Source organism: Diaporthe amygdali (genome assembly GCF_026229845.1).
Source record: "Diaporthe amygdali strain CAA958 chromosome Unknown NODE_20_length_815715_cov_65_842320, whole genome shotgun sequence".
Classification (NCBI taxonomy): domain Eukaryota; kingdom Fungi; phylum Ascomycota; class Sordariomycetes; order Diaporthales; family Diaporthaceae; genus Diaporthe; species Diaporthe amygdali.
The window spans coordinates 352,730-376,053 of record NW_026517040.1 but is presented as its reverse complement, the minus strand read 5'-3'; the positions used below and the strand labels follow the sequence as shown (position 1 = coordinate 376,053).

The window sequence follows — 23,324 nt, the reverse complement described above, 5'->3', positions numbered from 1 at the left end:
GTTAGGTTGCATTTACAGGTGACGGCACATGGCGGTCTGGGCGGCTGTGCTCACGGGAACATGGCTTTTGGGGTTTAGGGGTTTTAATCGCCAGGTTCCTGGGGCTGGAACCGAAACTAATGCTCTGCTTCTGCTTCTTCTGTTCACTTTTTACGACTGTACCCGAGGCCGGTTCTGTCGTGGCGGGATGATTATAACCCATGATTCTATGCACTCCACCAAAGTGCTCTTACGAAACGGAACGGAAGAGGACGCAGGATGGATATATACCTTTTGGCTCAACGATAGACCTTTTTGGCACCTCACACACCCGGCCTGGAATAGAATGGACTTGGAATCGGCAATGCATAGCTGGCAGGCTACCGAGTCCCTTGGTGAGGCGAAAGACGGCTGGATTGGCTATGTACACTTCTGGATGAAAGAATCCTATTGTCGCTATTGCACGGGTTGGTAGAGCATAAGCTCAGGCAGCGCAGCGCCTGAGCACGTTCTAATGAAAATACAGAGTACAAAGTATGAGAGAAGTGCAAACAACCGTCGATTCCCCCGTAGATGCCCCTAGACGAATGAGGGCAGTGACTATATCTATGAGTGAGGGCTGCCAGTGACTAGACCGCTAGTGAGAACATCCATATCCGGTTCTTGCATGCAAATGGAGTCGCAGTATTCCTTCGACGAAGTCCCCTTCAGACATACAAACAATGAATGTTGTGCTGACTAAGCTTGGCCTGTGCCTTTACCGAACAACCAACCTCCTTCGGGAGTGAGATGAGAAGCAACACCAAAGACAGTCCCCAGTCGTTGTGTTCGTTTCATTCAATCGACTTATCTCAGCTGGAAGCCTTCAACTGCCAGCCGTGGACTTTCTTGAGGGCATAGGTTTCGCATGGCAGCAGCCGGGGCCGGGACTGCGGCTAGCCCCAGGGCGGCTCGCCAAGTCCACGTTGGTCGCTCAGATGGTCGCGTCTACACAACCCAAGAGATCACCTCCAAGAGGAAGACGGCCGCAAACCAGATTGGGGAGCCGATCCCCGAGGACTGGTCCCAGATCGCGGATGCTGAGAGTCGGGGCAAGATGATTCAATGGAAGGTAGTGATAGGAACTGGCCTGTCAGAAGAGCTGGCCTGGCCCAAGGGTGAGTTGGCGTGGCAAGCCTCACGATACGCTCGGGTTGATGAACCAACGACTAACACAGACTGCCAGACTCTCAATATCAGCTGCTATTCCCGGAAAGTTACTGCCTAAGATGGCACAACTCTGGCGGCCCAAAGAAAGAGGCCTGTATCTACGGTCATCCGCAGGACTGCTCAGAAGAGTTCCTATACAAGCATCCACACGAGTTCATCCCACACGTTTTGTGGCTTCTCAGCGACTCTCAAGACCACAAGGACTGCCCTTGCCAGCCATGCCATATCGCAACAGGCAGGAAGTGGCCTCAGTCTCTCAAGGCCAAGTACGAGAAAAAGGCAGCGGCTTTGGCAGCACCAGGCCCGGAGACAAAACCCAAGAAAGCTGCGACAAAATCTGCCGCAGCGAAGAAGAAGGCTGCGGCAGCCACTCCGGTCTCCCAGACCTCCACTCCAGAAGTCACGAACAAGGCACTGAAGGAGCCCGCCGTGCCTCCAAAGACAGCAAAGAAATCTGCTACCCCTAAGACATCGGCCCCAGCCACGGCTCCAGCACCGGTCACGGCCCCAGCACCAGTCTCAGCCCCAGCCCCGGCCCCAGCCCCGTCTGTGCAGCCAGCGCCCGCGAATGCCGCACCGCATCCATCAATCAACAATGAACCGACCTTGTTCCGCCGCGGTGAGATGGTGTGGTTCCAGCAGGGGCCAGCATGGAGGATCGGGGTCATCAGACAAGTCGGCACAGGGCAGATACCCGGCTACGCCGTTATACCCCTTGCGCACTCTGTTCTCAACTTAGCGGATGTGCCAAAGCAGCAACAGGAAATGCGGCCATTTCTCACCTTCAGCGTGCCAGCCATTTCGCTTCCAGATTTGCAGCACAAGACCTTCCCCCAGGTCGACTGGCAAGCTCTCCTGCAAATGAATGCCCAACGGCCCGAGTTCATCGGCCTTGAGGCGTCTAAGATGGCGGCACTAGAAATCGACGGCTCTTGGTCAACATTCAACCGGCTGAACATGGGCCCCAAGCAGCCTCCCAATAAGACTATGTACGGCGGAGTCTTCCTGGGTGCCGAGATGATCCGCCTGGGAGACCCGATCCGCCACAGGGAGAAGAGCCACGGCATAATGGAAGTAACCGAAATTACCGTAACGACAGCCACCTCCGTGCCCAACCCAGCCGACCCACCGAACACGATGCCGGCGACGACATACACGCTCAGCTTCCGCGGCATCGAGTACGAGGCGTCGCTTGTCGCCGAGAAGGCGGCCCTCGGGCCGCAGCCCCAGGGCGCCATCTTCGTCAGGGACAGCGCGTTCCGCACCGCCGCGGCCAAGGCGACGGGCGCCAAGCAGAAGTGCGTGTGGACGATACAGTCGTGGGACACGGTCTGGGCGGAGCGGGATGTCGGCGGCAGGCTGTACGTCACGAACGAGCTCATCGGCGTGACGCAGGGGCCCCAGGCCGCCGAGACGGCCGTCACGACGGGCGCGTTTAGCGAGGCGACCGCGTACCTGAACAACCGGATGCAGAACGCGGCCTCTAAGGACTTTGGAAGGAAGATCAACCGCCGCACGACAGTCGGGTCTGCGGTTGCGCCGGGACAGCCTTTGATATTTGGGGAGGGCGTTATTGAGGACGGTGTAGAGTAGGGCGTTCCGGTGGTTGGACTGTAGCTTGTGTTATCGCTTTGGGCGCCTTTTGGGAATGATTGGTATTCTTAACGGGTAATCTTGAGCTAGTAAATTGTGTGGAGAGTCAGATGTCAAGTAATGCGGTGAAGCCAAAAGCTACTACAATCGATCATAAGCACGACTGTGTTGGTACATGTATTGGAGTATCAATAAGAGTCCTGGTTTGGTTGTTTGGCCCTCGAAAACGACACCCTTCACACGTCTTGCATCCCAATTCACTGCGCCCCTCGACCTATTTGGAAAGCATATAGACAGCCCGATTTGCTCTGCCACCAACCGGAGCACCTCCCACACTGTTACCAAATAGCTCAGTGGTGAGTTGAGGTGACTCCGACCGGAGGGTCGTCCGTTCGGCCTGAGCCCGGCAGAAAAAATCCCCAGGAAGTATCCATGGAATGCCCAGAGGACAGTACGCTCGGTGAGGCGGAAGTTCCCTCTGGCCAGTACATTGGCACTGGAAGAAAGAGTAAACCCCACAACGGCACCGCAAAAATAAAAACACACAGATGGGGTTTTCCGCCTACAAAGGTTCTTTTTGGTCCTTCTGCTTATTTGCAACTCGCTGTTACCCAGTATTTGTAGTTCTGGAATTTCACAAACGTGGTTTCGGTTTTCGCAAGTCGACAGCACAGCCCAAGAGGGGCCGTGCGAAACACTTCAATAGCATCTAGTTGAATGCCTGGTATGCCTGGGCCAGAGCCGAAGACAGACTATGGCTGCTGTCAGCCAAGTCATATCTAGATCTAGGACAAAACTTGCCACTCGCAGACTGGCTCGGAGCGCGGGATGGTACGGTGGCTGTCAAAGTCCCTCTCCCCATCGCCACGTGGCGTCGATAACTTATGTAGCCACGCGGATGGAGCAGGCCCTTCAGCCAGAAAAAGCTTCGCGTCCCTCGAGACAAGAGCTGGACGCCAGGGGCCAGGGGCACAAGAACACCGAGGCTGATCACTTGCACTGCTCGCGTCGTACAGCGCCTAATACCAGCTGTTACACGAGGCCGCCGGCCTTGCGTGCCGAGCTGGGCAAGAGCATATCTGCGGCTGAAGTTCACAATGGGTCAATAAGAGCGGGTCCTGTGTATCGAGTGATCAACACTTTAGTTGTCCATGGAGTCAATTTCTTTGCCCTTCATGTTGGTCCCAATATTGTTGGTGAAGGAATGAGAAAAGAAGACGCTACTTTGTACCCATAAATGCCAACCGGGTATATGCTATAAGAATCATGAATAAACGAATCGCTTTTCCCATCTCATCGTCCCGCCTAAGGGGTCTGGTGTTGTATGTGGTCGCCATGCTCAGCATCCCTAGGGTCCGCGACTCAACACACAATATGCTGCCAGGAGGTCATTTCAAATTCCCCGTGATAGCTTGACCGTCCTGCTTTCCCCGGACAGGCGTTCTCCGAGATCGTGCCCAAACCTCTCAGAAATAGTATCTCAGACCCGACAGGCCCAATTCATCCCTCCCTCCTCAGAAAATGCTACCATAAGCCATGACTTATTGTCAGGCGAGGTTCATCGCAGCCAACTTCTCCTGTACGCTTCTGAGAACTTCGGGGTCCGGTTTTGGCTCGACCTTTTGCGGTCTCAGCCGCTGGCAGTCGTTGCACTTTTCGTGCGCGCATCTGAAGCAAGTCTCGCCGTCTTGGGCTCCTGGGGGAAACTTCTCGTAGCATTCGTGGCATTTGTAGTGAGGTATCGATTTCGCGCCAAATTCATCGCCAGGGTAACCATAGGGGTATTTGTCCTTTTTGGGTCTGAGTTCCCATGGGTTAGCATCCATCATGCACCTCGTACTAAAACATGTGAGAGAAACTGGTAAGACTCACGGGTCTCGCGGGCAATCTGTGCATCGCGCGTGATTGCACTTTGGACAGCTCAGCTTTCCACCCTGGAAAGAAGTGTCCAATCCGTCGAATTCAAGACATTGGCAGCAGGTCCTCCTAACGCGCTGCCGAACCTTCTTGTACACCAGTTCTTGGCCGCCGGCCTTCCCAGGCCTTCTAAGAACGACTTTCTCGTTGGGGTTGAAGTTCCAGTCTGGCACGATCATTGCATTCGCTGTGCGTTCTCTCAGAATTCGGTCCCTGGCCTCTCGACTGGCTTCCAACTCTGCCTCGGATCGCTTGGGCGGGTAATAACTGCATTGACTGCAAGCGGTGTGCTTGCAGCTGTCGCAGATGCCGGACTGGTTTAGTCCGTGGCCGCATTGGTGACAACTCCGATGTACACGCATGCGGATCGGTTTGTTGACGCGAAGGACATGACCCTCCATTGGGTACCAGGTATGAGGGTCCATGTCGAGACCGAAGCGTTCCGAGAGTAGCTGTGCTCGTTCGCTGTATACCTGTGCCCGGGGGATGCGTTCCCCTTCGAAGACGGCTTGACCATCCTCCGTCTGGGGAGGAGCGCTTGCCGTTGGCACATGGGTGGTTTCGCTGCTCAAAATCAGTTATTATGCCTGTCCAGAGGGAAGAAGTACAGATCAGACGGAGAGGAAAGAGCGTTCCCGACTGGCAAGCATGGAATAGAGATAAAGCAATGACATACGTGGTAGCTGGTACGGCGGTCGGCTCAGTAGAAGGGCCAGCGACAGGCTCCGCAGGTACAGTTGCAGAAGTTGTAGGTAAGTGTGACGTTCGTTTCGCGGGTTCCGTCTTTCTCAAGACAGTCTTCATCCTCAGTAGGAGCTTCTTCCCCACGTTCTTCACTCTTTCCTCCCGACCCTCGGCGGGCGTCCCTCTCACGTTCGAAGCCATATCGACAGATCCACCGGCTTCTTCTGCCTTTGATTGGTCCAAGAATCGTTATCTTGGTGTTGCTGAGAAAGATATCGGTTGTGATATCTTATATCATATCGCCCAGGTCCAAAGAGAATCGAGGCGATGTGAAGATCCAGGCCGAGCAGTTATGAGAGGAGGTGGATGAGAATGAGTCTTGGGACCTTTGAGCTGACGACAGAAATCGGTATGCCCGAAAATTTCCAAGGAAAGAGAGCAACCGGCGAAGATATCAATTGGGACTTGGACGGGCCGACCAAAGCAAAATCCAAGGCCGACGGGCTGTGATTGCAAGCTAAGGTGTGACGAAACAACTCTGATCAGCGTACCAGACGGCAGCAGACCAGATGAACAATGCCAGGGCGCTTCTCAGGCCAATGCAAGCCCTCCAGCCGTGGGATGTCGTCCCCAATTGCCGACACGCCAGGTGCCCAAAACTCTGGTTCGAAATCCTCGTAGCTCGCAATGCGACAGCTTCACTCCAACCGGGTGGCAAGGTTCCTTCGCATTGATCTCCCCTATTCAGAGGTCTGAGCAAACGGACAGGGGTTGGCCAGGGCCTAGATGACGGTAATTGTCGAGGTGTCCCGGGTCTTGTCGTGCTTTTTGTGAGAAATAGTGAAGCGTACGTGTTCTGGGGCGAGAAGTTGAATATCTGGGCTTTGGAGGCGGCAATAAAGAGAATGGAGCAAGAATATGTAAGAAAGACGAATGAGGGAGGAGATTGGCGAGAGCGGTTAGAGGCTGAGGGAGGGATGGAGACGGAGATGGAGGGATGCAGGAGACGCATGTATCCAGCCCCCCGGGTCTAGCGAGCAAGAGACCAGACAACCGCAGCTCGAGGTGGATCGACTAGCAGCCGCACCAAGCAAAACGTTAAACAGGAACCCTGCAGACAAAATTGCATGCAGCCAGTCGTCCCAGGGGGCCCAGTCTGCCAGTCCGAGTCTGTGGTTCGAGCACCTGTTCACGGTCGAGTTGAGAATGACTATTGGTAACCATTCCGTGAGGACGGATGTCCATGCCGTTTACAGAAGATGCATCGTGATCAGTCGACACACGGCGTACTGCAGGCAGTGAACCTATGCATCAAATCACCCGCCTGAGTGATCAGCAAGAGCAGACGGCAGACGGCAGGAGAACGGGGCCACCACCAAAAGCGGTTGTTCTACTGTGTAACAGCAGCAAGGTTCCAAGGTCTGGTGTCCTGGCCTGGGAGACACGTGTTTGGAGTCAAGCGTCAAGCGAGTGAAGGACGGAGCATTACGAAGGGTCCGGGACTGTGATTATCACAAGGGAAAACCGAGACAGAGGGACGGGGACGGCCAGTGAGCGAGCGAGCACGCCAGCGGGTGAGAGCTGGTGTTGCATGCTGTGCTGCATCAACTTGGACTCGGGAGGGGAGGATATCGTCACTGTCACGCCAGACTTGCAGGGCGGCCCAAGGAGCGACAATACCGTACATGGAAGGCCATGCCAGCGCCTCGAGGTGATTGGCAGAGGTACCTGTACCTACATGGCGTGCCTAGCCTGTGCCTTTGGCCGGGAAACGAGGTGCCAGCTTTTGCCAGCTAATGCCCAGCTCTGCCAGCCCTTCCAGCCCCAGCCCTTCCAACCAGGCCCAGCCTGACCTGGGAAACGGGCACCCGGGCTGCCGGCTCAAACCTTGGAGCGCTGATGGGGCACCCTGGGTGCTGGAAGTTTGCTGAAGTGTCAGAGTTCCAGAGTGCCTGCCCGCCCTGGGGACATCGAAGTATGGTTCCAAGCACCCGTGGGCCTGGGCAGATGCTGATCCGCGGCTGCAGGGATCCGATCTGGACGGAAGTGCCCCGGGCATGCCCAGGCCTGGGATGACAAGCAGTCAGCAATCAGTCCCCATCTGCCCATCCCTCCCACATCCCTTCCCCCCAGCTGCCATTCGCGGCCCCGGCAGATTGGTCACGCTGTTTCTGATCTCCAGTTCCAGCTCCAGCTCCCGCTCCAACTCCAACTCCGGCGAGGGTTGGCTGGCTGTTGATGGCTGATCAAGAAGCGAGGTTGCACAGCGTGTACAAGACTACCACCAACTCTTCCGCCTGCCTAGGTAGGCAAGTGTCAAGTGTGGAAGCACTGACTTCTGTGTATCCTCTCCCCTCTTCTCCTCCAGGGCCAGGGCGGAGGCCTTCTTGGAAACGAAACACGTGGTGCCCATTGTTCTTCGAAACCCGTCTCCCACCGCATTGTCTTCAAGGTGAAAGCCTCGATCCGCTAACTTGAGACCAGTCGACGCCTCGTTCAGTCTGGCTGTTCTGGGCGGGCAGCGAGGATCAAGACATTGGCCAGACCGTGGCGCTTGTCCCGGATTGGGAGAGGTCCTCAGCGCCAGGTACTTTTAACAACCCATCCCATGGCCTGCGGACGGAGTACGGCACAGCAGCCCACCACCGATTATCTCCCTCCCCCATCTGCTTGACATCTGCTAAGAAGCTTCGTAACGTTACGCAGCACAAGTCTGGCCTGGTCTGGTCTTGGCAAGTTTGTGGTGTCCGAACCCACAGCCGCCCTCGCCCTCCCCTCACCACGCAATAAACCTAATTGTTCCCATGGTACTGTGCTTTGCTGTGCTGTGGTGTGCTGGGATTGCATTGCCTTTGTTGTCGTTCCCAACATCAGGCATCACCTCGGTTCCACCGTCCAACAATATCTCGTGAGCCAACCAACATTTCCCGCCCACTTGGGTGCGCGCCCCAGAGGGTCGGGTCGTGCATTGTCGGATCTGGGCAAGCCATTTCACACCATCTACGCCTGGAACGAAACTGGACAGGCAACCTTGCTGGCAGCCCCAGGTGGTTTACTTTCCAGAAGCACCGGTTTCGTCCAAAGAATGCAGCGCTAGAACGGGTATTCGACAGCCAGTGAAGCCGCTAGACCGTAGTTAGCTGAGGTGGTGCAGGTCGTCCGTCCCGTGGTCTGCTTCAAGCAATAGTTGGGAGGGGGTCTGGAATGCTCAGGAGTAACCACGCTGCTGGGTCCTGGGTATCCACCACCGGCCAGCATGACAACGACAATTCTCCGCAACGAACTCAATTGCCAATCGCATTGCCATCACCAGCAACGGCTGCAGCAGCCAGTCAGTCCCTTCCAACAACAACGACGGAACCTTCGGGTCCATACGCGTCTCCTAGGGGCAACAACCTTCACATGGCACCCGCACGCGGCCGAACCAACGTTGAGAGCTTGATTAGAGTTCCATCGCATAGGCTGTCACACGCTGCGACGCGGGAGCCCAACCACTGGAGAGAAGTCCACCAGTCCACCCACGCCTGCGTGTGAGAGTCTGTACAAGTCCGGAGTACCGGTACCGTTCCGGACTGTGACCCACCCGCCCACCTGCCTGCCTACCTCGAGATTAACCAGCGGCCTGGGCTTCCTAAAATCTTGACTCATGCTGTCCATGAACGTCCCGGCACACTGGCACCGAGTCCTGACTCGCGCGAGTCGAGATGGCGTGTCTTGGCGTAACCTTGGACTTGTTTCTGTCCCATGTGTACACCGCTACGCTGCGGCTCCGCGATTGGGCTTTGTCGGACTCGGATCCGGATGACGCGTTGGGACAGTGTCATGGCCCATCGGGCAGCTTGCCTGACACACAAATGCAAGCGGCACTTGCATTGCGAGCGGCCGCGGGTTTGTATTCTCCCTCTCCCTGTGTACCGGGGGAGTGGGAGCTCATGACCCACAGATACACGGCCCCCCAGGCCCCCCTTGGTGATCACCCCACTCGGACGGGCCAGCACAAATGGGGCTGTCCCGCACGGTGAGTGAGTGAGCTGTCAACGGACCAGCACCAGCACCAGCCCGACCAGTTTCATGGACCCGCTTGCTGTGCTGTGCTATGTTAGGATATGCAGTTGAATCCTGCAACGGGCTGGAAGTGAAAAAGAAAAGATCAAAAGTTCAGGAGAGCTGTCACATCCCTCCCCCACCGTTTGCCGGCTGGCTATTCCGCCAGCCTGGAACAGAGCCCACTCAGGTTTGCGGCGCAGGAGCGGCACGTACCGCAGTGCTGGGCTCAGCTATCCCGACCACCCGGAAGCGACGATCCTTGGCTGCGAGACCCGAGGGTCTGGGAGAGCACCCGCTCATTGGCCATTTCCGGGCAGTCAGCACTCAAAACCCCTATGAGGATCACTGATGACGGCCGATCCTTCACTGAAGCTGATTTGCTTTGCTGCATCAGGATGCTTCTTGCCGCCACTTAATTCTCGTGCCGGTCAACCGTGATGGGCTCCATCTCGTGGCGCTGCGGATGGAGGGGGGGATCTCCTGTCAAGCACGGCATGTCTCTGCAATCGACCGACGCCGTTGCCTGCGCCGTTGCCTGCGGTCAACGCCAAACTCGGTGCCGCTTTCCGGGCCTCACGCTGCCTCTGTCTGTCTCTCCACTAAAACCCTTCTATTCTGGAAATTTGTATCTCTACATGCAGGACATGTCATAACGACCCACATCAGTCCGACATGTCCGGCGATGATCTGCTGATCAGTTTTAGGCTGAATATGCTAAGCGCTCAATTTGGGGGCGCTTCACATTTAGGGGTCGCCAAGGGGGCTGTGAGCGGCTCCACGACCGTGGGACGCGGCTGTCATGTCAGCATGTACGCGACATAGTGAAGGCGACGAAGATGTGCTCCTGCTAAATTGCCCAGGCATTCTGCGAGTACGATGATTGACAGAGGATTGCTGCTTTTGTCAGAGCACTGACGGAGTTTTGGCATCTCTCGGACACCCGTAACACGAGTCCTCAGGCGTGTACGTGGTGCGGCAGTTGGCCGCAAATCTGTAGTCCAAACATGGACACATGAGCCCAAAGTTTCGCTGTTTCGCAAAGGCAGCCGGCCTCATCCTGCAACTTCCACGCTGTGATCGCCCAGCTGGACGGAATGAAGCTGGTTTGCTCGTACCGCCAGCGTCCCGGTAATACAGCTACCACTGGACTGCGTGGTGACAGAAGGCACGAAGCTTTTCGCCAGGGCTGGGTCACAATCTCGTCGATTGTCGTTTGATCTCTGCCCCAAGATTTGGAATGGAGCCTCGGGCTGCACAGAGATTGCCACGCTGCATGCGTGCAGGCCCTTCTCCTCCTTTGTCGGCGTCGGCCACGATGTATTCACGCTGCCCGCCGCTGGCAATCAAGATTTGTATGATGCAGGTGAAACGCGTGCACGGGTCCGTGCATGGTTGCGGCATTTCGCTCGTGAGGTTTGCTGCCCGTGTGGTTGTGACTGCGGATCCGCTTCTGTGGCTAATTTCCCGACGTAGAAACACTGCAGAATCTGTTGGTGAAGGCAAAACAAAATTGTTCTTTCGAGGCAGACCTAGGAGAAGATGCGAGCCCATTGTAATGGGAGTGCGCTCCTCTCGTAGTTGCGTAACGACTGGCTGCTTTCCGCTGTTAGGGCGGATAGCAGCTGTGGCGGCTCCAAGCCATGTGCAACTTCTAGGAATTCTAGGTATTCCGGCTGCTCCCGGAGAAGCCTTGCCCATTGGGCGCGAACAAATGAATGTTGGGAGTATCATATGTTGAGTCAATGGCCTTCCACTTGTGTCACTTTTTGACAAGGCTCACCGTGTCTTACGGCCGGCCATTCTCGTCTAGAGTGGTTTGTAGAGAAATGGTTGAGGTCAAATGTTCGTCTCGCTCACTGCAGCGCTCAGCTGTGCTTGCAGGATCAGTGTGACTGAAAAGTTCGAGACCTGCATCCATGACTTTCTGGGCTGTTTGGTTGTTCCATACAGTTGGGAATTGCAGAAGGTGCCTGTAGCAGTCAGTGTCTAGTGGAATATCTTTAGTGAGGAAGTCTTCTTTGGGTGCTGTCCAAATCTCCGGTAGTGGGGAAACCGCTGGTCGGTTATCACATGCGATAAGCAGCCCCTTATCTAATGTTGCCCACTAGCTTCGCGACGAGATGCACATTTGAGCAGTTCTCTGACCTCGACATCAATAACGTCATCAGAAGACTCCCGCGACATCAATTTCTCTCCAAGCAGCAAAGGCTCTTATCACGCGTTGTTCCATATCAACTTCTCGTACTCGGCTGTGCATTTCAGTTTTGCGCAGTCTGACCCCATTGCGACCGAGTCTCCCGGAAATTCCATGCAAACAGAGCCTACGAAAAGTATAGACCAAGAACCCTCGACAGACGCTCCCGCTTCCCAACAACCTACCACCCAAGATGGCTTCCGTTCTCCTGAACCGAGCTCTCTCGATGGGAGCTCCCAGCCTGGGTCTTGTGGTCTCCCGCCCGAGCCTATTCCAAATGGCGCAAGCCCAGTCGTGAAGGGCATCAATACGGACACGGCTGGCGAAGAACAACGCCGCTTGAGCGGCCATGAGGGGCATTTCGCTCTTCCCGGAGGGCGCGTTTCTGCCTATGAGCATGCTACGACACCGAGTATCCCGTCGGGCTTCAAGGTCATGAAGCGACCTGGTCCTTCGTCGGATGGGCCATCGCTGACAGACTGCCCCAACGGTGTGTACATCAAACTATGCGTGCACGAAGAATCATTTCAACTGACATGTGCTCAACAGAGATTCTGACCCAAATCCTGTCGCACCTCCATCCGGACTCGCACGGCTCCGTTGCGCTCGTGTCGAAGCGATTCTATTCCTTGGTCACCGAGCCACACGCCTGGCGTATGGCATTCCTTCGCTACTTCCCGGGTCAAGACGCCATGGACTCTACGCAGAAGAAGGCCGTACAGCAAGATACGGATTCGGAGGACGCCAACAGAGTGCGATCTGAGTTTCGTTACTTCACCCGCTTGACGTCTCTGGCCTCGTGGCGAAGCGAATACCTCCTGCGGACCCGGCTTTTGCGCAGCGTTGCCCGTGGCAAACCCGGCGCCAGGGTCGGGGCCGTCGGAGGCCTTCCGAGGTCCGGCAATTCGTCCAAGAAATCCAGCGCTGTTCTTACCTACAATACCAAGCTGCCGTGGATGATCAGCAATATACACGCGGTTTTTGAGAACAACAAAAAGGGGCCAAAGGTCATTGTTGGCACAAGAGACCTGTGCGTATCTACCGTGAGTGACCCGTCGAACGGCAAAGTCGAGAAATGGGGTCTCGACGATCCTTTCGCATTCGCTCAGTTAGACGAGCTTTTTCCGGCGTTGGAGCCATATGGCGTTGGAGACGGCCCAGCTGCTGTGTACAACGTGATGGATGTCAGCCAGCCGTACGGAATGGTGGGGGGTGAAGGTTTTCCTGGTGGCCGTCCGTACTTCCGTGCGACCAACGAGCTACGTGGAAGGTATCTAGGCGGTCAAGACAGCATCATCGACATGAGCCCTGAAGTTCCCAAGATACCGGAGTTGTTGGAATCGATCAGCAGTGTGTGGATCGCCAAGTCCTCGGCAGTTCCCTCGATCACACAGAACATGATCGGGATGATGACTGCTTCTACATTGGGCGTGGTAACTGCGTACGCTCTGGGTCACGATTTTGCGGGTCCTCACTACAAGGCCGGAGACATGACGGCACGCTGGGTTCTCAGCCCTGGGGTTCCTATTGTTGCGCTCAAGGTTGACGACAACTTCAACCAGAAGCGAAACTCTTTGGGTCGAATCTGGGCGTGCGCCCTCAATGCTCTTGGCGAATGCTTCGTTCTGACGCAAACGCCAGTTCCGCCAGTTGACGCTACAAGGAAAGAGTCTGATAGCACCAAGTCTGCTTGGATGACTGGCCGTACCGTCTACTGGGAACTCATCGAATCCACGCGCCGTCAAGCGCGCCCGGACGATCTCGACAAGAACGCAGTGCGCGGTGCATATTCGCCTCGCTCGCCTTGCGATGTCATGGCCTTGAGCAAGGATCAAATTGTCGCTGAGGCTCGGGAGATCGAAAAGTACTTCCGCTACGAGCCGGCCCACTTCAGAAAAGTCTGCGAGGGTTGGGACATGCGAAGACAGCTCGAAGTCGATTTCGCCGAGGAGATCATCCTCTCCATCTGTAGCGGACAAGATGATAACCAGCCGGCCGAGATTCTTCGTTACACCAGGTCTACTCTTGGAGAAAATGACTGCTCAAGGATTTCCACCCCGACTGTCCTCACTCCGAGCATCCTTTCTCCCACCCCTGTGAGGTCTATTTTTGGGTCTGGCGCGAATACTCCTATCCTTCTTGCAGCTCCTCAGCCTCAGAAACCAGATTCTGCAAGCATTCCAGAAACAAGAGATTGGCGAACATCGAAATTGTCTGTGAAAAGGTTGGGCAAGGCCCAGATCACTGCCGTTGCCTTGGACAATTGTGCTCCCGCGCTGCTGGCCCCTTTCGAAGATCCCCTCAATGCTGACTCTCAGCAAGCAAAAAATGGCGCCTCCACACCAACTTCAAAGCAAAATACTGGCGAGATACCTGGGCGAAGAGCTCGCTTTTTTGGCATAGGCACAGATTATGGCAAGATACTGGTTTGGAACGTGCGTGACACATCTTCCGATGTCGTTGAGCCGGTATTTGCTGCCCAGACCGAGTCTCCCGATGTCACCAGCCTAGCCATTTCGGCGTTGTATCTTGTTCATGGCGGAAGTGATGGACTGGTTCAGGCTTGGGACCCTTTAGCATCTACGGCGGAACCCATTCGAACACTGAATTCACGATCTTCTGGTCGAGCGCCGCGGCACATCTTGAATGCTAATCCAGCGCTGCGGCATGCCGACTATTCGACCTGTCCGGCCATATTCTTGGATCCCGATCCAACAGTCCTTCGAGGAATTTTATGCTTCGGAACATTCGTACGATACTGGACTTACAGCTCAACCTCGCAAACTCTCGGTCGCAGACGACGTCTGCGCCACTCAGACATCCATGGAAAACTATCAAGTCGCCGTCAGGGTGATGCCGTGATGGGTTACATCGCTGCTGAAGAAGCCGAGCTTCGTCGCGAAGAGAGGGACAGTGCGCGAGAGGACGCAAGACTCCGAAAGCGTTTCGGTGTTGGGTTGGGCGATTTGACCGAAGAGGAAGCTCTAGTATACGCACAAATGGTATCTGAGGAGGCTTTCCTGCTCGATGAGCACCGACGCACGAGCGCCAGCGATAACGGCTCCGCAGCTGACGTAGGCGAGAACACCTCGTCATTTGGAAGCCTCGATACGGTCACTCCAGATCCCAGCTCGTCTGGGTGGAGTCCACCCACCGGGATAGCCCCGGCAGCTGGCCTGAACAAGGTCGCCTCTGAAGATGACGACTATGAGCAACAGATTCAACGAGCACTAAGACTCTCTCTCATGGAGGGCGTAAACGAGACGGGGCAGTCACCTCGAGCTAGCAGCTCGACAGACTTCGAGTTCCACGTCAGATACAAGCCTACAAAAGAGAAGCGGTCCACTTCAGTTGCGGGCGCAGCAAGTCAGTCTCATTCTCCATTCCAACAAGTCAGGCGAGAGTCTGGTCAAGCCTGGGGAGCAGGTTCCTCGACGAATCCCGGCGAGGAAATGGATGACGACCTGGCACTCGCTATCCGTCTTAGTCTTGAGGAAGAGGAGCAGAAACAGCAGTCTCAGAACACCGGCTTAGGCATAGAGGTAGAAGCGTTCCCGCCCTTGGAGACAAGAGGCAAGGGCAAAGGGGTGTCTCGATATTGATAGAGTCTGATCAGACACAGAGTTGTCTCCTAGTGGTGTGGTGGGTCGGGATCTCTTTCACTTCCTCATAATTTTTAGCTAGAACGAAGAGACAAATTCGCAGATCCTTTCCCGAAAGCCTATTCAAGCCTCAACGCAAATGCTCGGTCTACGTTTCTTGTTGGTTGTACAAACACACTGGGATCGATGCCGTACGCAGTTGGGACCGGAACATGTCATCCGAGAGGGTATTGTCTCGTGCAGCCTCCATCAGATCGGACCGTGTATCGTGCTGGGTTCAGCTGCTTGGCATGCAAGTCATTGCCGGTCACAACGGATGGCCATCCCACGGCACATCAAGTCCTCTTCTTGACAGCTCAACGGCAAAATCAAGTCCGCCTGTCGCTCATTTTTGTTGTCTTGAGATGAATAACACATCTGTGCCCACTTCCCTCGCCTGCTTTCGAAACCGGGATGGCACATGAGAGGGCCTTTGGGGTCATGAACGAGCGGAGAAACTCTACATCGCTATCATCTACTCCCTGGGGTGAAACTACAGCCTTTGGCATTTTCAGAAACCTTGTCCATTGAGGTAAAAGAAACGTGGATGAGTAGCCAGTCGAACTCGTGCGCTGCTCGCAGCTCCTTACTTGATTTGTGGTAGAGTTTATCAGATGATTTATTTACCTGTGCTCCAGCCTCATGTGCATGAGTGAATGAGGAAGTGGGATTCGAGAGTACTAATTATGACGCAGTGCAGATTCCAAAGTCTGTTGACGCGTCCGATGTATGGGGAAACATGGCCTACTTTTGGATCATCAGCAGCCCACGAGTATTCGAAGAGAGTTTGGATATCGGAGTTGGTGACATGAACATGGGCTGTAAGTGCCGCGTCTAGCCTAGAAGATCTTCGCAAACCGCGTGCACATCCCCCCTGCTACGCTCACAGTTCGGTTCCATCTGTGGTGGATCATTGGGTTCGCTTAAAATACCACGCTATCAGCAAAACAAATCGAGCATGCGCCGTCCCTGGTCGTTTCACTCCTTTTTCGGGTTGTCTCCTTCATGTCTGATATGCAATGCCGCGACCGAGTGAGTGAGTTATGTGCAAAGTATGTACAGGGCAGGCCCGGTCCTCAGTATCAACACCTCGCCAACCAGCCTGCCACGCCCCTCGTCATGTAACCATCCCTGATGCCGACCGACATGTCCAAGCTTGCTTGGCAGTGCATCTCGTTCGGGCAGACGATCAGCTGCGCGTCTGGGCCGTGGGCCCTCGGGGCCTTTGCTTTTGCGTCCAATGACCCGACCCCGACCTCCCGGGCACCCATCATCTTGGCCGTGTGGCAGACGTCGTCGCGGTAGACCTCGTCCGCCCCGACGACCAGCAGCAGCTTCTCGGCGCGGAAGCCGTCCCAGAAGGCCTTGGCTGCCAGCACCGGCGCGGCCCAGACGTCCGCCTCGGGCTTCCAGCTCGCCGTGATGGCGACGAGGCTGTGCTCGCTCATGAAGTCCTTGCCCGAATTGGTGCGGAAGCTCTCGGCGGTGGCGAGGTTGGCCGTGCGCGGCGAGATGGCGACGGCGCCCCGGAACTTGTCCGACGCCGGCAGCGCCAGCGGCGTGATGCCCGGCTTGGGCTGCTGCAGGTGCGCCAGCACGGCGAGCGCCATGTTGCCGCCCGCCGACTCGCCGCCGATGATGATCTCGCTCGGCTTGCGGTACTTCAGGATCAGCCGCAGGGCGGCGACGGCCTGCGCCAGCTGGCCCGGGTACTCGCACTCGGGCACCAGCGTGTACTCGAGCAGCACGGGCGAGGCACGAGCGATGCGGGCGGACGAGACGGCGAACGCTGGCGAGTGAAGCGGCACTATGAAGCCTCCACCACTGCGATCTGGTCAGTGTTTTGCTACAGGGGGACGACCCCCTCCCGCTTCGCAGGGGCTCTGAGGAAACACTCAGACATACTGGAAGTACAGCAAGATAGGACCCTTCTGTGCCAGCTTGCAGTCGATGAAGTGCAACATCGCCGGGGGGAAGCCATCGGTGTTTTCGACCAGTATCGGCTGGTGCATGAGATCATTCGCAGCACAGTAGTCGGCCACCGTCTTGCCCGTCGTGTTGGACACGAAGACCCTGAGTTGTCTCGGCTTCAGCAGGCTGATTGCAGTCCCGAAGCTCGCCGCCGCATTCCGCCTGAGAGACCTGGCACACAATATGCCTTGCCTCCACTGCCGCCACGAGTTTGACAGGAAGAAGGACAGGATGGTGCCGGCGACGGCGGGCAGGATCCCGAGCAGGCTGGATAGCTCGCCGGCGGTGAGCTTGGGGCGGGTGTGGCTCGACATGTCTTGTCTGTCCTGTCCTGTCCTGTCCTATTCTGGTGATGGAGTGGCTCTGACAAGTCAAGTCTGGTCAAGTCAGGTCCAGTCAGGTCAGGTCGGGGCGGATCAAATATGTCCCCAAACAAGGTTAAGGAGAATATTCAGCCCATCTTTCGTTTCCTCTGGCGGGAAGAGGATTGGCAAGCAGGCGTGATATATATGCAGGCCCGTCCGATGATGCATCGAGAAGTGCTGGCCTGCCTGTTTAGGCAAACCCAGCTGAAGCTTACCGGGCCGGACGTGATGAGCCAATCGTAACCTTCGATGCCGGCAGTCATGTCCGGCCTGTCGGTAGTGCGGACATGTGCCCGAGGCCCAGTGGCCCATGTCGAGGACGGGATGCCAAGCACTGGACCACCCTGTGCCGGCTTCTCCAAGGGTGAGGCTTCTTAAGCTTTCCGCCTTGTGGGGGGACCCTGCGCAGATCTGAGCAGGCCTCACGAGCCTATCGGATCTCGACAGATCCGGGGGGCCACTTCTCTCTCGCAGGATGCCGCCTTCGGGACTGCGCTGATCTCCCTCTCCCCCTTCGAGAACATCATCTCTACGCTGACACGGTTTCACCTAGCTGTTCCCGCCATCACTCGGGCACTGGCTCAGGTCTTTGTGAAACGAGGGTCCTCCCAGAGTCTGTGCCCTCGTTATGGCGGCACACTAGACCTGTCACTGCTCTGTCAGTCAGCAAGAAGGCCGTTCTGGTCAGCCTCGTTGTCCGTTTGTTTTGGCTCCATTTCGTTTTACCATCGCACAATATCACCGCAGCATCACATCTGCACACGCACATCTGACCAGCCTATCGCCGCACGTCAGTTGTGTCCAAAGTTCGGTGACAGCTGCCATCACCGTTACTTAGCCCGCAGCAGCGTGACCGATAGGCTACTCATCTCGGGGTGGCTGATCCGACCCTTTTTTTTCTTCTTCCTTTTTTTATGCATCATCACCGACGAGTACCAAGAAAATGACTCTGATACTTTGACCGACGACTCAGTGGCAGTTCACGGTGGCACATCATGCCTTCCAGATACGAGACAGGCGGACTGCAGTCTGTCTCATCACATTTCACTCTCTTCGACTCTTTATGCCGACTTGGCGAGATTACCGGGGGGCCCAGGCCGTCTGAACTTCACCACGACAAGATGTCAGGGCAGCTAAGGGGATATCGGAACACCTCCGTCTCCAAGGACACGTCTTCTGCGGCAGACCGGCAAGCCATGTTTTGTCCGTGGCCGTGACCGCTGGGCAGCAACGGCAGCGAAACTCGATTCCTGGCCTATTGAAGGCCTTGGTATGATCGGCTCCCAAGCGGCCTGGAGTGCGACATGGCCATAAAACCCATCTAACTTCATTTACTTTTAGGCAATGTGATCAGTGTCACATATTGTGCATAAGCAAGGAGCCGCCTCTGGTGGCGATTTGCAGTTCGCTGCTCCGAGACATGTCTGTGGTCGCCTTCGTCGCTTGCCTCAATGCCTGATGGATGGGTCACAAGTCCTGCGGTCTCGTACACCCGGAGAGATAACAGTGATGCGATGTTCAAGTCCTGCAGTAATCTGTGGACCTGGAAGCAGCCGCGTCTGGTGGCAAGAGGTGCCCCTTTTGCTTGGCCATCCGCCACGATTGCCGGCGACACCAAGTTTTACATGTGCGATGCAAACATGTTCCTGTGCCCACCTCCACCATTTTTTCTCTAACTGTATGACTATGTGGTGGTATGTTGCGAGGCCTCTAAGGAGGCAGGTCATGTTTGCAAAATTCCTCTGCAGGTGCGGGCAATGTTCAAGATCACATTGGGTCGACGCAACTGCTCCCGTCTCTCCTGGTCCGTTACCATGCTTAGGACCGCATTATCTCTTGCACGAGTTTGGTCATGAATAACAACGTATCGTTCATCTCCCTGTGTCAGCATTCTGCAAGTGCTCATTAGGTCGTGGTGACGGTTCAGATACTCGGACATATTCTACACAGCTCTCATTGAATACAGGATTTGAAGGCTATCCTCAACAACGACTGCCCTCTCACTGTCTACAGTAGCCTCCTGTATATACACCATGGGGAACGAGATCAGTAGTGAAGAGCCATGGCCTCGCCAGCCCCATCGATATGACCGCCCTGAAGCGACTCCGGCTCCGGGTCCGGCTCCCGCTGTCATTGCTCGATACATCACTTCCCTTTGCGTCGGAGAAGACATCAAGAATGTCAAAGTCATTGGCAATCGGCACATAGTCACGGTAGGGACCACCAAGAATCGAGACGGTTATAGACACTTCATGGTTTGGCACGCCGGAACAGGTCAGCACATTCCCATCTATCGGAACGACATTGACTTCAACGATGTTGCCGACCGTAGTGGCGAGCAGGATAGCGAATATGATGATGGCCAACCCGGATCCTCTGATGTTCGTCGCGAGGCATATCGAGCATATCGAGCAGATCGAGCATATCGAGCATATCGAATTGCAAATTACAGAGACAGAGGAAGCGGCCTTCGACCGGGACAGCCTCAAAAGCATGGAAACAGCAAGACGGCCGGCAAAGCCTCCCAAATTCGGCCAGGCGTGACGCTTAACTATCACGTCAGTGGTGACATCGTCTTGTCGCCGAAATTTGACCACGGTTGTTCCTTCCTACGACCCGACCACAAGAGCGCCAGCATCGACAACGTCGACATACACGAACAAGCCAGCTCCAGTGGACCCGACGACCTAGGCAGTCTCTGGCTCCCTGTAGCTATCTCCCCGAATCCCGGTTCTATCCCAGGGTTCCCTGAAGTCTACGCCGGCGTACGTTACAAGCACACGACGGATTTGTGTATTGTGGGGATCTCACCGACGCGAAGGCTGGAGAGCTCCTGGAAGGTCCACGATGATGAGATCACACACCTGGCATTCACGAGCAACGGCCAGCACGTCGTCAGCTTGGCGAAGAACAAGACTTGCCGGATTACTAGCATCACCTTCGGCCCGATGTTTGAAGAGAGGCGTTTTCACACCAAATACAAAGCGAGCATGCTTCAAGTGGCCGGGGACCCCCCGATGATTGTGTCGGTTTGGGGCACTGACGTGCATATCTGGTACCCATGGGCGAACACTGAGCAGTTCTGGTCGTACAGCTTGAACGAGCCCAGGAAAACGCGAGTCGTTCCGCTATGTATTTCTGGCGACTGCCAATATCTAGCTTGCGGCACGAACGATGGCTTCGACCTCATCTATGTGGCATCCGGTGAGCCATTTGTGAAGGGCCTAGGGCGAGGGTTGGGGCTATGCGACATTCAGAAGGGGGCATTCGGCGCAGACTGCCAGTCCATCGTCGTCGCAACCGCAGACAATCGTGTTCACACCTTTGAGCTTGACGGAATGGGGCGGGATCAACATAAAAGACCATGCCCAGAAACGGAGAACAGACATCCAGGTGAAGAGCACGGGCGCCGGGTGACCTTTGCAACAGGTCAAGATAATCATCATCAGGCTGGTGCAGGACAGGAGAGGAGCATCAAGATAGAGGGCGTGTTTTGGGGTGTCACCGGCAGTCCTGGGACAGACCCGCCGCCTTATACGCGTTAGACGTCGGCGCTCCCGCAGGACCATTGGGGTTGAATATGTATCATCACGGCTTTCTTCTGTCTCAGAAAAAATAGGCCTTTCGTCTGAGTTGGCTCGCAAATTCCAGTAGCCTAGAGGACCGTCTCTTGCCCCTATGCCAAGATCATACTGAGTAGCACATACCACCTCTACATGTAATGACCCATGAAAGAGTCATAGTCTGGGCACCATTGGGCACACCTGTTCCCCTAACGGACTCTTTTTGTCCCGTCAGGGGAAACCACCAACTTTGCTTTTCACGGGTGTGGCTGGTCTCGAATACAGATCACTCGGGGTTGCCATTGCCGTTACTGTACACAAGGTGTGAGTCATGCATGCTGTTGCACCAGATAGACCAACTTATTATGCTCTTGGAGGGGGGCACCATGCTTCCAGTCAACTTCAGCGTCTCGCTTCGCACCACCACGTTGATGGGGACGAAAGCTTGCAGTTGCATCGACCATGTGATATAAGGCGAGGCGTCTATAGAGCAGGCGCTGAGTTAACCAGCAGGCCTGTGATAATCACTTCAGATTGATGCCTCTCAGAGGCGAACTTGAAAAGAGGCAGCACAGCAATCCTGCGAGAGCTTGCAACCACACCGAGTCCAGTGAGCTGGCTGGTCTGCGTCGATCCTTGAAACCACAATCGAGCTGCCAGAGCCGACCACCGGGAATTGTTGAGGAGTTTACACTCCAGAAGAAGCGATTGACGAACGCAGCCCGTACATCTGGAGGCAAGACGGACAGGCTTGTTTTTGCCCCACACATTCAGGCCGGCTGCGCACATTAGACCAAGATGAAAGTCCTCATCGGGTAGACAGGGCTGAGCAAGGGAACGCATATACAGCCACAGGCTGCGGCAGTGCGGCGGGGTGCATATTCCCTTCCCGTCGGCCTGCATTCATTTGCATCTGGGTTGGATCTGCATCCTTGTTGACCGTGATTCAAGAGGGTGTATCATGCAGCCAGAGCATGATAGCGATTCTCTTTTGCTTCCATGCCAAGGACCAAAGATCATGACCTTGGGTCACTCAATTTGAAAAAAGGAGGTAGAGAAAGACCAAAAACAGGATGGGCCCCAGGCATCGGTTTGAGACTGGTGCTTGAGGCGCAAGTATCTGCGCTGGAATATCCGTGGTTTTAGCGAGTGGAATATAATAGCTTGCTTCTTAATTCCTAAGTGTGGCCGGGTATCACGGTCGTGGACAGCAGGTCATGAAGCCAGTCCACCGGGTCCAGCGCAAGGCTGGGCGGACGTCGACCCCCATGCTCACCAAAGCCATGGTGTAAGACCCCTGATCCTGCGCGCTCCACGCGCGCACAGCCCTTGCAGTATCCCAGCAGCTCCACACACCTTTGTGGCACGATGGGCACTCGCCAACGGTCAGGTCGACCAAACGCGCATAGGCGCGCTCGGCCAGGATGATGGGAATAGACACTTCCTAGCAGCCACTAGCTGTTGTAAGGGGCGATGGCAAGATCCAAGAATGCTGTGCCATATCAGAGACTAGAAGGTCGCGGAGGAGAGTCGACCTCACAAGCCACTGGCTCCGGTCATAGAAGAGTGAGTGTTCGAGACTGTGGATCCATTAATATTGTCGTTGATCTTGACTTGATCCATGCCTCAATGAAGATCAGATCAACATTTGCGGAGTGCTCAATTCAAATTCAGCTCTCGGCAAAGGAATCCAGTGCTTATCGATCCGCATCCAGCATCCCGGCCAGGTAGAAGTGGGAAAGCGGTTGCGAGCGTGGAGAATAGTGCTTTACAGGCTAGTCGGACTTGATGGACTGGTTTTTGCCAAGACCAGAGCATGATGTCTGCGCCGTTGTTGCCGCTAGCCTGAGAAAATTGCCCAGGCCCTCAGGACTGGGACTGGGCTCAAGTGTTTGGGCGTCACTATCGGCACTAGAAGGACGAAAAACAAGTTCGGCCAGCAAACGGCTGATGCTACCCCAGGGGAATGTTGCGCAGCGTGGTGGCCGTTGATGCATCGAGGTCCTGGCCAAGCGGGACTAAATTTGCCATGACATGCTTGCGAGAGTCTCCAGGTTTGTGTGAGCTTTGACGCCGTCGCTTGCCGTCGCGATCCCCGACCCGCATTTCGAGTGCCGATTTGCGCGCGTGAAAGGGTGGTAGTGGTATTAAGACCGAGTCC

General features: G+C 55.6%; 4 protein-coding genes across 4 annotated transcripts; 2 read left to right on the top strand and 2 right to left on the bottom strand.

Annotated features, from left to right (window-relative positions):
* Positions 1-886: 886 nt before the first annotated feature.
* Positions 887-2,781, top strand: J7T55_012654 (uncharacterized protein; the record flags this gene model as incomplete). The annotated part of the gene is made up of 2 exons (XM_053145303.1): positions 887-1,136; positions 1,205-2,781. 2 exons carry the CDS (start codon positions 887-889, stop codon positions 2,779-2,781), a joined length of 1,827 nt encoding a protein of 608 aa, XP_052992045.1.
* Positions 2,782-4,328: 1,547 nt separating this feature from the next.
* Positions 4,329-5,583, bottom strand: J7T55_012653 (uncharacterized protein; the record flags this gene model as incomplete). Its single annotated transcript, XM_053145302.1, has 3 exons — positions 4,329-4,581; positions 4,654-5,262; positions 5,462-5,583. 3 exons carry the CDS (start codon positions 5,581-5,583, stop codon positions 4,329-4,331), a joined length of 984 nt encoding a protein of 327 aa, XP_052992044.1.
* Positions 5,584-16,346: 10,763 nt separating this feature from the next.
* Positions 16,347-17,863, bottom strand: J7T55_012651 (uncharacterized protein; the record flags this gene model as incomplete). The annotated part of the gene is made up of 3 exons (XM_053145301.1): positions 16,347-17,088; positions 17,170-17,576; positions 17,816-17,863. 3 exons carry the CDS (start codon positions 17,861-17,863, stop codon positions 16,347-16,349), a joined length of 1,197 nt encoding a protein of 398 aa, XP_052992043.1.
* Positions 17,864-19,633: 1,770 nt separating this feature from the next.
* J7T55_012650 (uncharacterized protein) lies at positions 19,634-21,145 on the top strand (the record flags this gene model as incomplete). The annotated part of the gene is made up of 1 exon (XM_053145300.1): positions 19,634-21,145. One exon carries the CDS (start codon positions 19,634-19,636, stop codon positions 21,143-21,145), a length of 1,512 nt encoding a protein of 503 aa, XP_052992042.1.
* Between the last annotated feature and the right edge of the window lie 2,179 nt (positions 21,146-23,324).